The sequence below is a fragment of the Dreissena polymorpha genome, chromosome 11 (assembly GCF_020536995.1).
Source record: "Dreissena polymorpha isolate Duluth1 chromosome 11, UMN_Dpol_1.0, whole genome shotgun sequence".
Classification (NCBI taxonomy): Eukaryota; Metazoa; Mollusca; class Bivalvia; order Myida; family Dreissenidae; genus Dreissena; species Dreissena polymorpha.
In genome coordinates, this window is record NC_068365.1 from 58,690,687 (window position 1) to 58,706,467 (window position 15,781).

Consider the following 15,781-nt stretch of genomic DNA (forward strand, 5'->3'; position numbering starts at 1 on the left):
CACACGGGCTGTACAGAATATAAACACACCGTAAAGAAATTTGTTTTTGCAAATATTAATAACTCTTAAGTGCATAAAAGACTGTTTTCTTGCAGTTTTTGTCGATGTCTTAAAATTTAAGAAAAAATCATTGAATACGTCTGAAATCGGTGCCAAAATTTCATGCTGCGTGCAGCATAACCATGTGAATAAATGCGTTACGCATCGAGTATTTGGTCAAGAACACATGCTTATTAAATAAAATAATTCTGATCTCATATTGCCAAAAGCAGCATACAAATGTATTGTATGCACTATTTGAAATTCTTAAAAAATCGTTTTAAATAGATATTCGGAAAAAAGCTTCGCATACCGGTGTCTACATCCATTAAGTTTTAATTGTGAACCCACAAGGTCAAGTGATCATGCACCCTGAAAGTGTGCATTGAAGAACAAAGTTGAGCAAACTTAACATTAATATTTTTGGCCGATGTTAGTGGAAAAAGACATTTTTAAGATTTCACGATGAGCTGTAAATCGGGAATTTCAAATTGTAAGTCAGAAAAAGAATTGTTTTGCATCGCCTTTAAAAAATATTAATTAATATGCTACAATAATTGACTATTTGCGTGACAAGCAAGCACAGTTTTAAACTTAATTGTTACGTAATGCTTTATAAAAATGCAATATTGACAAGTTGTTCGATTATAATCAGCATTTAAAAATGGTGAACGTACAAATTGCGATTTTTTTTAATCTAATAAATAATTTTTGAATTAGAAATAAATAAATAATTAAACCCAACGTGACTTCCAAACATTTTAAATTCATCTTTTATTAGAGATACTATGACTATTAAGCGAAAATTTCGAAATTTGATTAATTAGTTTACGCAAGTTTTATTGCAATATTATATTGCAGATATATTGCAATAAAGAATGGCGCGCATTGACCAGTCGCATACCCGAATACACCTGTCAATACACAATTTAACCGTGTCATTTTACATGTATGTGTGTGTACATGCATGAAATATTTTCGGTATGTTGTTTGTGTATTTGTTACGCATGGGTAGTCATAATTCGGTAGCCCGGTCGAGTTCAAAATAACTAACAGACAGGGTGTCAAATTTGGACTATACGTTTGAATAAATATAGTAAAAAACCGTGTATAACTTATGATATTGTGCTAAAATCCGATCTCTTTGAGTCTGAGAGTCATAAATATCAACAATATAATATTTCCACCTAAGATTGAGCGATAGTTGAAACACTATCGCTACCTTACCCTCCCAGATGCGGCTGAAATCTTATTGCCCAATCTTGCACATGCGCAATGACCGCACGTGTTTTCAATGGTTAGGCAAAGAGGATCACGAGAGAGATTTAGTTTAGTTGGTTTGTAGTTTGGAATCTAACATTTTAACTTTGTAGTGTGTTACCGAGCTGAACGCTTTCTAACAAAATGGGGACAGACACTAACAAAGACGAGCGTAACAACCCGGAATATCTTGCACAGTTACTAAAAGACAAGAAACAGATACAAGCTTTTCCTAATGTTTTTGTTCATTTGGAAAAACTTTTAGACGAAGGTAAGTTTTCGCGGACTCTTCAAAACTTTCGATTTCTGATCAAATATATTTGCGGTTCGAGTTTAAATGTCAGTTATTATTAGCATAAACAATAGACACTAATTTACCGCAAGTTACCTGCGCGTCAATGTTTCGGCGTTTGGTTAATCGTTCTGCAATAAAACGCGCACTTGTTTGGTAATTGGGTACTAATTGTGAACGTTTATACGAAAAATAGTAAATATTGTTATTAATTGTAATATTCAGTCATCGTGAAAAGCTGAAACTTTTTACATTAACAAAATTCGCGATTCATAATAACAGATACTGCGTTCTAACTTTGGAAACTTCTGTTCGGCAGCCATTTTGGATGTTATTTTAAGAATCGCACGTCAAACTTTCAAAGCGAAGGTTTTACGTATGAATTACTTTGCAAAATAAGAACACAACAGCTAAAAAAGAATTAAGTTAGTTGAATTTGCCACCAAAATCGTCACACAAACGTTTATCTACAATATCTATTTAATGGATAATTTCCGGTAGTTGATATATTTGAAGTGCTTATCATTGTTTACACTGTTTGATAAGACATCAAAATATACACTTAAGTGGACACTCTGTTGACACCTGGTTTGTAGTATAATAGATTGACATCACACATGTGCTGTTGTGTATCTTGTACGACTAATGTCCTTGTATGCATTAACATTGTATATTAAACAACCTCAAAAGTTATAATCAATTAAAATGTTCATCTGTTTAATTCGTCTATCACTTCGCAATAAAACTTGGATGTTTTCCTGTATTAGTAATTATTTGTTCTTGTTTATGCTATGCAGCTGTCCTACGCTTTACCTACATCATGTAATTAACTTTTTTTCGCTCTGTCAGTCTGTTATTCTGTCTATTCACTCTATTGGTATAGTTACATGTATGTATATGCACTGATTGTACATGATAATATATATTCATGTACTATGCATTGCCTCTCCTTTAGAAGTATTTCCGTTTTGCACATTGTAGCATGATTTGCTAAATTGTATGGTCTTTGTTGAGAAATGCATTGATATTAACAGCCTTAAACGATCTAAAAAAACAAAGGAACTATTAAGACCATAATATGGCTTTTAAGTTATTATAAATTGTGTTCATAAAATGAACTGTCACAATACATTTAAAAACTTTGCATTCTCATTTTTGTGCAATAAAATTACTAACTGACCAGAACTAGGATTTGGATGAAAAATTGATGGATTAGCTTCTTTTTAAAGCAACAGGCCTTTGGATTGCTGAACAAACCTTTGTATGCAATCAATATTGTTCACCGGTATCTAGTTTTGTGTATTTTCTCTGATACTAATGGCTATCCCTAAATATTTAGCCTGCTCTCATTGAGTTGTGTGTACCCACCATTTACTAAACAATAAATTACAATAATACAGTGATCTTTACAAGTTGGAAGGAAATGCTCTGTAAAAGGAGACAATCAAAGATCCATCAGGTTTAAAAACGTTTTGTAAGCTTGAGAACTTGGAAGATATGGATTTCCATATCCTATCCAGCAAGATGGCAAGACAGGATGCTAAAGACAACAGTTCCAAGGTAAATTGTGAACTTGTGACATGTACATGTAGCCTATGATAGATAATGCGCTGTTGTTTATTAAGTGTTAGCTGGAATCCCTGATGTAGTTTTTTTTCTCTCTAAACCTCCAAGATAGTGAGTTATTTCCGTGAAATTTTGTCTGTGGAGGTTTCAGATACTTTTCTGTATTCGAATGGGATAAATCCTGATCCACTTTTTGTTTGGTTATTTGACAATTAAAATTAACGGCAAAGAGCTTTTTATGCTCCCCGAAATAAAATTCGGCGGAGCATATAGTTGCCAGTATGTCCTTCCTTCCTTCCTTCCTTACTTCTTTCCGTCACACTTTTGTTACCGTTTCTCATAGCGCCTTCAATACTTTATCGATCTCTTTCATATTTGGCATGTAGGTACCTTGCATGGACCTCTACTTTTTGATGAGGTTTGAGGTCACTGGGTTCAAGGTCAAAGTCACCGAGGCTAATAATAGATTTTCCGTCACGCTTTTGTTACAGTTTCTCATAGGGCCTTCACTACTTTACGGATTTCTTTCATATTTGGCATGTAGGTACCTTGCATGGACCTCTACCTTTTGATGAGGTTTGAGGTCACTGGGTTCAAGGTCAAGGTCACCGAGGCTAATAATATATTTTTCCGTCACGCTTTTGTTAGTTTCTCATAGGGCCTTCACTACTTTACGGATCTCTTTCATATTTGGCATGTAGGTACCTTGCATGGACCTCTACCTTTTGATGAGGTTTGAGGTCACTGGGTTAAAGGTCAAGGTCACCGAGGCTAATAATATATTTTTCCGTCACACTTTTGTTACAGTTTTTCATAGCGCCTTCAATATTTTACTGATCTCTTACATATTTGGCATGTAGGTACCTTACATAGACCTCTACCTTTTGATGTCATTTGGGGTCAAGGTCACAGAGGCTAATAATAGATTTTTTTTAGGTGGTTATTTACACATAGATTGACAAAGCGCATCATCAGGGAACATCCATCGTTTTCAACGATACTTGTTTCCATTCTTTATGAAGCGGCCTTGTCCCCTCATTTTGTGAAAAAAAAGAGCTTCAAACTTCTTAAAATTGTGAAAAAGCGAACTTTTTAAATTGTAAAATTTTGAGTGGCGAACTTCTCAGATATGTGAAAAGCAGCCATTCTCAAGGAAGGAAAATCAGCCCTGAAGGCATATATTTTATTCCCTGAAAAAAGAAAGTGTTTTTTTCAAGCGAGCCTAGTACCTGTTCTGTTTTGGGATTACAGACTCCTATATGATTTATCATTGGGATCCAAATTGACTGTTTCATAATTTGTTAATTATCTTTGAAGAGGGTTATATAATTGCCACCACAATAATAAATATGATGAAGCCCCTTTGGGATGTCATACAAATTACAACTGTGGGATCCTTATTTAGTTATATAGAATAAATTCAAGGTGCATTTGAGGTAAGTCCTTTTGTACATGAACACGCAATAATATGTAAAAATTATTAGTTAAATGGCAGGGCTTTTTTTCCTTCTGTGAGAATGGCCATTTTTAACAATTTTGGGAAATTCGCCACTCAAATTTTCACAATTTCAAGAAGTTTGCGACTCAAATTTTCACAATTTCAAGAAGTTCAGGACTCAAATTTTCACAATTTTAGAAAGTTTGCTGTTAATTTTTTCACAATTTTAAACAGTTCGCGACTTATTTTTTTAACAAAATGTGGGGGCCAAGGCCACTTCACAAAAACAGGAAAACAAACCCTGAATGGAATTCAACAATATTTGCCCTTGCTTTTGGAAATCATTTCATAATTTCTACATGTTGTCAATTATGAAGGCCATTGAAAAAGTGTATGTATTGTATGTTTGTTTCTAAACATCCAAACACTTGGAATGTAAAGTAATTTTTCTTCACTTCAAATCTCAAAATTTCTGTTAACCATGAAAAAACATATAGGGGCATTTAAAACCTCATTTACTTAATGCAAATAGCCATTTCATAAATTGTGTAAATTGAGGGATACTTCAAATAAAATCTTGCACTAAGATTGTTTGCTTTAGGTTAACAAGGAAATAGAATGCATTGATACTCTTTTTCATGACATAGAACGTGGTAAATGCCATTATTTGAATACCCAGCATTTGTGATTGTTGATTTGTGCAATGATTTTATGACAAATTCAAGCTGTTTGTAATTCTTTAACACTGTAAATGTGTGATTGAATAAACCCCATGACACAGAATAGAGAAAGCTTTAAATGTTTTGTCACTGAACGTCATTCTTATTAGTTCTCGAAAATTTGAAATACTGTTGCTTTATGTTTTTATTTGTTTAGAAGAAGAAAAGAAAAGATCTGTTTCAAATTGTATTTCCATCCTTGTTTGTGTTGCTGTTTTGATACTTCTATGTTTTTGTATAATCTGCAAAATTAAGTGGTTGCTTGTTAAATTGATAATCTTGTCCATTTATTAAACAATTTTGTTGTAATTATGATGCAAGTATGAAACATTCAGACGCCGCCTTTGAATAATGATTTATATAAACTTGTTGATAGATCTATATAATCTGAGAATTTGCCCTGTACACATTTGAAATAGGATTAGAATATTTTAATTCCTTGAAAGAACATGACATTTTTCTTCATATTATGTGGTGCATAATCCCACATAGTGTGTTTTTAGGCTTTTCAACAGTCATTATGAACTCTCAAAGGAGTTTTCAATATTTATCTCAGATTTGAATCGCCCCAATCGAGTAATAGAGGGCCATGTTGGAGCATGTTTCAATACATTATTATGACAATTTGGTGACACTTCACTGAATTGATGATGTTTGAAATTTAGGAAAGCTGAAAACGTTCATGAACATTTAAAAATTGTCTGCTGCAAAGAATTGATAGGTTTATAAAAAATTAATAAGTTATTTTCTTTCAATTAAATCTTGTACCTTTAGAAAGCAATTAACATAAACCAAATGAACACATTGGTGTAATATACATATATATAAAAAATGTCCAGCATTTATGTTTTCAGTAAGAATCTGCAATTTCAAAATTTTGATTACAGAGCTCTGTATCCCAAGATTGCCCTTCGTATTTTCTGTCAAAGTATCAGTAACTTCCAAAAACATTTAACTGCAAGTACTAGTGTGCTACAGGCATTAACTCTTTCAGTGCTGGAACCGCCAATTTTGAAGGCCTTTGCAAACAGTTTGGATCCAGATGAGACGCCACAGAACGTGGCGTCTCATCAGGATCCAAACTGTTTGCTTTTCTGATAGCATTCTTTGAAAAAAATCGAAGAAAATGCTAATTTTAGAAATTCAGCAGACAACATTTTAGCAGACTACAAATTTCCCAGCATGCAAAGCGTTAGAACTACTAGTACTGTTGTCTGTGTGTAAAGATAATATTCAAGCATCAGATGCTTAAATTTAAATGTGAAATTTGACCATGGCTGACTCTGAAATATGTTCTATAATGTCTTTGTTATGACAAGTCTGAGATATGTAATTCTAGCCATATCCCCTGTAGATGCAGGTGTCTGTTTATGTACTCTTTACCCTTTTGAGTTATCAAATTTCATGAAACATTAATATATTCACCTTCACCCTTGAGATGATGACAAATTCAATGCTTCAATGTGGTTTATTAAATGGTGTTTTCATTTCACATGAGAGGCATTTGACAGAAATCTCCACAATTTTGGAAGTTAATTTTATGATTTCGTGAATATTACAGAGTTTTCTTGTTTAAAAATTGTTGTTGTAATTTAAGGTGTTCTTCACTGAACCTAGGATAAATTAATGCTTATATTACAAAAGCGTGTGAGATATATTATGCTCTGTCAAATATAATGTGAGACCATTTATTAAACTGTTGCATTAAATTCTTTCCATTACATAGACTCCATCCTGAACATGCTAGCTTTGAAAAAAAACACTAATTTGTTGGTACAAACAAAGCTGATGAGAGAAAAATCCTTTCAAAATCACATACCAAATCAGTAGGTTTTCAAAGCTGTGGATATCTGGATATATGTATCTAAGGATATCAATGAAGTGTAATTAGGAGCATTTATTATATTATACATGCCAGTAGTAATGTTCTTGCGGGTGATTATTGAATTAATTGTCTGGAGAGATTTTATGTTGTCAATTATAATAAATCAACCTTTATTTGCTTTAAATCAATATAACTTTGCCAAAAAGTCAAAGTAATGCAATCTAAATGAAAAAAGTGGATCACATGCTCAAGCAATTCTGAACATTGAGTTTTTTCTTTCATCTAAAAAATAAAGAAATTTAACTGGGTTTAATTATTATTAATATGTTGAACTAATGTAAGCATAAATAATAAAAACATTTTTATTGTCAATTCCCAAATGACTTACTAGAAGAGGCATTATGTTTTAATTTATTGAATTCTGAAGTATTATTAATTGGCCAAAACTTTTTGATTTGCTAGCCTGTGGTATCCCCATTAAAATAACTGTAATTCAAATTGAATGTCAAACAACAGAATCAGAGCTTGAAATGGCTTAGCCCATGTGTCTGTGACTCCTTTACAGTTGACTACACTGATGAATATAATTCATTTAATAGTCAACCAAATGACTGGCTGTTTATTGAAAACAGCCTAAACATAATCTCCCCATAATTGTTACAAGACTCAAGTGCCCTGTGGAAATCCTTGGACAAATAAAAGATATAGTTTTGTGTAGCCTCAGGTTTATAATCTCAGCATGATAATTAGAAATCTGATAGGCTAAATTGGGGAGGCTCTTTGTGATACAGTAGATCAGTTTGATCAAGAGAATTGATAACTGATCAATGCCAATATTATCCCCAAAAATGTGGTCCTCTGAAATTAATACATGAACATCCATGGTCAACAAGAGCTCGATGATTATACAATTGATAATTTATGTCATTGTTGCTATGTTTGCAGTGTTGCAATTCTGCCCCAGTGCCTTTTCATTCTTTTATACATTTATGAATCACATTGTATGTTGAAAAATTGATCTGAGCAAGCAGTGATATATGTCGTAGATGATTGAAACACATTTGTGAGAAGTCATCAATATGGACGTACAATAACTGAGTGCTCCCCTTGCTCAAAATTTACATTAGCAAATTTATTGTAGAACATAAGTCCTTAAAATTTTAGGCAAATTTCGTAGGTTTTTGGTTTTTACTTATTTTTTGAATGGCAGAGTAGCTCCTGAATAATTCTTTTATATTCGTGCACTAGTTGATTACAAACAAGAGTTTTTTCCCACTGTGTGCCATCATCAACTATTACTGTACAATTTCATCCTACATTTAATCTTCAGCTCCCAGCTTGTTCCTATTTACATGAACCGATTTATATCTTGATATCACTGTTTCAAACAGAGAATGTTGGGAATAGAAATATGCCCTGCATTTTCCCATGAAATTCAATTTGACTGCTCAATGGTTTAAGTCTTAAAGGATTTACTACCCAGTTTAAAGCTAGATTCTTAAGAGGAAAATCAACAGTTAACTACTTTGTCTATCAAATTACTTTGAAAGAAGTTTTCCATTTTTTCCTACGCTTTTTATTACCATTAACATATAAAACATCTTTTGTGGAAGTAGTACAGGGGTTTTTTTTACTAAGAAAGTGACGCCGATATTCGGCGTCTTCCCCTACCAGAATTTTTCCCCTAAAAATACCATTTCCCCTCCAAAAATATAATTTTTCACCAAAATATAATATTTTACCCTCGAAGAAATTTTTTTTTTCTTTTGGGAAGTCGACGCTTATCCAATTTGTACCATGTACAACGATCTCTCTCTCTCTCTCTCTCTCCCGACGAACACTCAAATCTGGGAATCCCAGTGATTCTATATATAGCTCTTAAATTACGTCATGGAAACCGGGCAACTAATCGTATTAATCATGTGACTATTTTACTGGATTCCGGTCTTGCGCGAGAAGGGTGTTTCGTCAATTAATTACCGGAAACCAGTCGAATTTTCATCCGGGTTATGTGAAAGCCAAGATATAAACGTTAAAACAGAAAAAGTCTCACAATTGGCGTTCATACACGAACAAAATAAAACGTTCGGACTCGGAAAATATTAATTGCGTTGACGTATTTTTTAAGAATGAATCATCAAAAACCGTTGAAACCCAGCAGGATTCGGAGGTACATGTAATCAACATCGATTAATACTGTCGGATTATTGTGAAAGTGAAAGTAGACAATCGGCAGCTGCCGCACCTTTCCCTTCCAATACTGTAGCAGATCTAGATCGTCAACCCATTCATCATGAAATTGAAATCACAATATTGACATCGTTCCCCGGCCCAAGTTGAAAACATTTCCCATTATTAGATCTACCCCTGCAACTTTATTTAGGACTTTGACTTTAATATCATACTTGTTCATGTGTTTAAGAACAAAAAGGTCAGAGACATGACTCTTTTTCTAAAAAAAAACCTGAAGTCTGTAGGTCAGTTATAGACATTGAAATGAACAGTTTTTATTTTTTCCCCAAATATGTCTCTTTCGCGCTCGATTTTCCCCTTTTACCCAGCGTCCAGCGTCTTCCCCTTTTTCTAAAAAAAACCCCTGTAGTAGTTCATTGAAGGATGGCAGTTTATGTGTTTGCTTCTGATACCTTTTAACTTTCAATCAAGACACATGTTTCAACTTAGATAATGATTAAATAGGTAAATTTTTATTTTATAGATTCCATGCGAGTCAAAGAACTCACTAATTTTATTAAGTGTTCAAGACATTCCTTTCTATATGAATTGTTTGATTCCAGTTTCCCAAAAGGAAACCATTCCCCCATTAAATGCAACAGACAAACTTTCATGTATCCGCTATCCATACAGAAGTGTAATATACTTTGCCAACTGTACAATTTGCATTATTATGCCCCCCTTCGAAGAAGAGTGGGTATATTTTTTTGCACATGTCTGTCCGTCCGTCGGTCTGTCGGTCCGTCCACCAGGTGGTTTCCGGATGATAACTCAAGAACGCTAAGGCCTAGGATCATGAAACTTCATAGGTACATTGATCATGACTGGCAGATGACCCCTATTGATTTTCAGGTCACTAGGTCAAAGGTCAAGGTCACAGTGACTCAAAATAGTAAAATGGTTTCTGGATGATAACTCAAGAACGCTGAGGCCTAGGATCATGAAACTTCATAGGTACATTGATCATGACTGGCAGATGACCCCTATTGATTTTCAGGTCACTAGGTCAAAGGTCAAGGTCACAGTGACTCGAAATAGTATAATGGTTTCTGGATGATAACTCAAGAACGCTTACGCCTAGGATTATGAAACTTCATAGGTACATTGATCATGACTGGCAAATGACCCCTATTGATTTTCAGGTCACTAGGTCAAAGGTCAAGGTCACAGTGACTCGAAACAGTAAAATGGTTTCCGGATTATAACTCAAGAATGCTTATGCCTAGGATCATGAAACTTCATAGGTACATTGATAATGACTGGCAGATGACCCCAGTTGATTTTCAGGTCACATGGTCAAGGTCACAGTGACTCGAAACAGTAAAATGGTTTCCGGGTGATAACTCAAGAATGCTTACGCCTAGGATCATGAAACTTCATAGGAACATTGATCATGACTGGCAGATGACCCCTATTGATTTTCAGGTCACTAGATCAAAGGTCAAGGTCACAGTGACTCGAAACAGTATAATGGTTTCCGGATGATAACTCAAGAATGCTTACGCCTAGGATCATGAAACTTCATAGGTACATTGATTATGACTGGCAGATGACCCCTATAGATTTTCAGGTCACTAGGTCAAAGGTCAAGGTCACAACTGAAATAATAAAATGGTGTCCGGATGATAACTCAAGAATGCTTACGCCTAGGATCATGAAACTTCATAGGTACATTGATCATGGCTGGCAGATGACCCCTATTAATTTTCAGTTCACTAGGTCAAAGGTAAAGGTCACAGTGACTCGAAACAGTAAAATGGTTTCCTGATGATTACTCAAGAATAATTAGGCCTAGGATCATGAAACTTAATAGGTACATTGATCATGACTGGCATATGACCCCTATTGATTTTCAGGTCACTAGGTAAAAGGTCAAGGTCACAGTGACAAAAACGTAGTCACACAAAGGCTGCCACTACAACTGACAGCCCATATGGGGGGCATGCATGTTTTACAAACAGCCCTTGTTTGAGCCACTGAAACCATGTAAAAGACTAGGGAGTACCTACACCTATCATTGAATTTCATTGTGCACCTTTGAGTAAAAATTTTGTGCCTATTTCAGAGGCACTTATTAAATGGTTGTGGGCAACAGAAAATTATCAGAATCCTAGTGCACTTGAAACAGAAAGTTTATTTTTTATTTTTTAACTTATTAAATTTTTGTAAGATCATTTTATATTGGTTGGCATGATATTTCATGTTGTTTTTTTACTTTTTGTGGACATGTAAATTTGTAGATTTCTCATTTTGGCTAAAAAAATCCTCCCCCATAAAAAAACAACAGCAAAAAAACACTAATTACTGTTATTCATTGGGATCGTATATTAATGGTTCTGTCAACCCACAAAATGAAAGAAAAAATGTATTTGCCACGAATGATAATGCATTTACTGTATGTAAGTTACATAGGTAGGCAAATGTTATGCAAACAATAATGAAAATAATAAAATTTAAACTAAAGGAATCATATTGTTAGCCATGGGTCGATGGCTCTTTTTTTCCCCCTTAACTACTTCAGAAAAAGAACTTCTACCTGCTTCTGACATATGTTAAAGCTTTCTTGTAGAGGACTGTACTTGATGTTGTGATGTTTCATCATAGATAACCTGCTTATCAGAGAGGCTTGTTTGGTGCTTAATGATCTGGCGCTAACTTCAGGTTGGCTTTTCTCATAGCCATCATTAAAATTTACTGAGTTCTTACTTGTAACTAAGGGCTGTAGTTTGAGAATCACTATGGGGATTAAAAGCATTGGTTGGGTTTCTAAATACATCAGTCAGATATCAATCAGGAATGATTGTTATAGACTGTTAATTCTGTAAAGATTTGGTTACTGAGTTCGGTAGTATTAAACAATTGCTACTCAAGTCATCTTTCAGGCCTTGTTCATTCAGACCACAAGAAAACTTACTGTGTTACCTCCTTTAAGCTGTGGCTGCCACCACATGTGCAGTTCCTTTCCAAGATATCTCTTATCTGGATTTCACATCATTCATGCTTTTACAAGAAAATTTCAAACACTTGAGAGGCCCTAGTGTTGTTTCTATCCCAGTTTGTCAAACATCTTCACAACATTCTGCCCTGAAATTTAGGTTCCGACATGGGAGATGTGTTTCCCATTATATACATGTACATGCCCAAACTGTGGTGTTGAAGGCATAAAATAGAAATGAAAGACTCCATTGTTGAGATTGAAACCATCTTTTGTCACAGTCTTCAGGGTCTAATGATTGTGCTGTTTTTGTCCCCTACCGGTGAAACCGGAGGGGACTTATGGTTTGCGCTCTGTCAGTCTGTTCGTCACACTTTTTAGGATCCTGCGATAACTTTAAAAGTTCTTAATATTTTTTCATGAAACTTAAAATATGGATAGATGGCAATATGGGCCTAGATTATGCACGTCATTTCATTTTGTTCCCTACATCAATAATTATTGTTGCTATGGCAACAAATATAATTTAAAAAAAAAAAAATTGACAATGGTGGAGTTTCACCGGTAGGGGACCATATTGCTTGGCAATCTCTTGTTTTAACTACTCTAAATTATCATTTATGTTATTTCTTTAACATTTAATGATGCATGGTAATGATTTTGATACATAATTTCTAGCCCTAATGACGATAGGCAGCTAATGTGTATTTTATCCGTGATAATATATGTGCATGATTTAATTTATAAAACTTATAAGCATTCAGATGAATAGTGTAATATCTATTTGGTAAACCTCAACAATTTACATGTGAATCATTTCTGTACTTCACCATTCATAAGATGAGTGACTTGAAAATTGACATTGGAAGCTATAATGCGTTTTCTTTTGGATAGAATTTTTAAATGCATTCATATTTTGTTTGGCAGTCCTTCAATACTGATTACTTGTATAATCATTAATAACAAAATTTTAGTTGAACATTTTTAGAAGATAAAATATGATGATTGCCATCTTTGAGTAAGTTTTAATAGACAATTTTTATGTCAATTATAATGCAGTAAATGCAGCACTTCTGTTGAGCAAAGTTCAGACTTTTTGTCTCTCTCTATGCATTAGTTATTCTAAAATGCAATATAAATATTCAGTGCACACATTTGTTTGACAGTGCAAGTGGAAGCAATCTGTGATACTGCATAAAATGTTGAATTTGTATGTCTGAAGGTCCAGAACAGTCTTTCAGAGCTGTTGATTAAAGATTAACTCCACTTAAAGTTAAGCCTTATCAATTACCGGTATCTGCACACATGCTTGGAATTTCTCTGAAACAAATCTCTCTGTATTTGATTTTCTTGTATTTCTGTTATTCTTGTATTTCTATTATTGTCTTCCATGCTAAATGTTGAGTGTTTCATTTTACAAAGTAAGTTTTATTCCGTTTCCAAAAGAACCATCTCCCCTCATTGGTACACTAAATGGTAATAAAAATACTGGAATATTATTTTTAATGGCAGAAGTGTGAGTGCTCCCTTCCTGTTAGTATACCACAAAGAACTATGTTAATGTCATTGTTTATTGTCCTACTTCAAACTGTTGTTTTTTATAATCAGCAAGATACCCGTTATGCTGTGCATCATATGATTAATGGTTTCATTAGGTTTTGATACTGAGAGATCATTGTTTTATTTTGTTCATCTACACCAGTTACTGTATTTGTTGCTGGTTTTGTAAATGTATTTGTTTCTACCATAATGTTTGAGAGTCTTTCTAACATCCAATTTGGCTAGTCTTTTCACTTACAAACCGATTATACATGTATGAGTTTTGTCTTGTGCCATTTTGCAGATTTTTTAGAATATTAATTATTTATTTGCCATACACCCTTCCCAATTTTAGTGTAAGCAAAAGCGCTTTTTAAACTGGTAAAAATTTATTGGTTCATTTAAGCTAAATAAAAATTGGAGGTTAAACCAGTCATTGAAAGTATGTATACACTTTTAGTGAAGGTCACCATGGTAAAGGGGATATGGTGTCCTAGCAACCGAGAGGTTCGATCCCCACTGTGTGAGCACTCTTTCGATCTACCCCATACGCACCAAGTACTTGTTCTAGTCCCAAGAAACGGCCTTGAGAGCTTTTCAAATAAGCATCCAAGGTTTTTTATGTCCCCCACTATAGTAGTGGGGGACATATTGTTTTTGCCCTGTCTGTTGGTTGGTTGGTCTGTTGGTTGGTTGGTTGGTTGGTTTGCGCCAACTTTAACATTTGCAATAACTTTTGCAATATTGAAGATAGCAACTTGATATTTGGCATGCATATGTATCTCATGGAGCTGGACATTTTGAGTGGTGAAAGGTCAAGGTCATCCTTCAAGGTCAAAGGTCAAATATATGGGTCAAAATCGCTATTTAATGTACACTTTTGCAGTATTTCAATATTCAAGATAGCAACTTGATATTTGGCATGCATGTGTCTCTCATGGAGCTGCACATTTTGAGTGGTGAAAGGTCAAGGTCAAGGTCATCCTTCAAGGTCAGATGTCAAATATATGTAGCAAAAATCGCTCATTTTATGAGTACTTTTGCAATATTGAAGATAGCAACTTGATATTTGGCATGCATGTGTATCTCATGGAGCTGCACATTTTGAGTGGTGAAAGGTCAAGGTCAAGGTCATCCTTCAAGGTCAGATGTCAAATATATGTAGCCAAAATCGCTCATTTTATGAGTACTTTTGCAATATTGAAGATAGCAACTTGATATTTGGCATGCATGTGTATCTTATAGAGCTGCACATTTTGAGTGGTGAAAGGTCAAGGTCATCCTTCAAGGTCAGAGGTCAAATATATGTGGCCCAAATCGCTAATTTTATGAATACTTTTGCAATATTGAAGATAGCAACTTGATATTTGGCATGCCTGTGTATCTCATGGAGCTGCACATTTTTAGTGGTGAAAGGTCAAGGTCATCCTTCAAGGTCAAATATATGGGTCAAAATTGCTCATGTAATGTCTTTTCTGAAATATTGAAGCTAGCAATTTTATATTTGAAATGCATGTGTATCTCATGGAGCTGCACATTTTGAGTGGTGAAAGGTCAAGGTCATCCTACAAGGTCAAACGTCATATAGGGGGACATTGTGTTTCACAAACACATCTTGTTATGCAATCAAGTTAAAACAAATAAGTTTTAAACAAGTTCAAGATATCTGAAAATCATATTCTTAAACATACACATTTGTGTGGTGTCCTGTAAAGTATATTGTATAAATGGGGAAGTTCTTTTCAGAGACTTAATTTAGCATGTCCTACAGTATGTTGATATTTTTATTACCCAGCACCTGTCTATAGAGATATAACTGTCATCGTAGGTGTGAGTTATAGCAATAAATGAAACGTTTTGAACCTGAATGATCACAATCAGATTTTTATGCGCCCCCCCCCCCCCCCTCCCACTGAGTAAAAGGCATACAGTATTG

At 34.4% G+C, this 15,781-nt stretch overlaps 1 protein-coding gene across 4 annotated transcripts in view; it reads left to right on the forward strand.

Annotated features, from left to right (window-relative positions):
• The first annotated feature begins 1,308 nt into the window (after positions 1-1,308).
• Positions 1,309-15,781, forward strand: part of LOC127850278 (protein quaking-like) — a 66,300-nt gene continuing 51,827 nt past the window's right edge. For all 4 annotated transcript variants that reach the window (XM_052383190.1, XM_052383189.1, XM_052383191.1 and 1 more), the window contains exon 1: positions 1,309-1,570. In XM_052383190.1, coding sequence (XP_052239150.1) covers positions 1,444-1,570 — 127 coding nt within the window. In that variant the 5' untranslated portion in view covers positions 1,309-1,443. The remainder of the gene's footprint in view (positions 1,571-15,781) is intronic.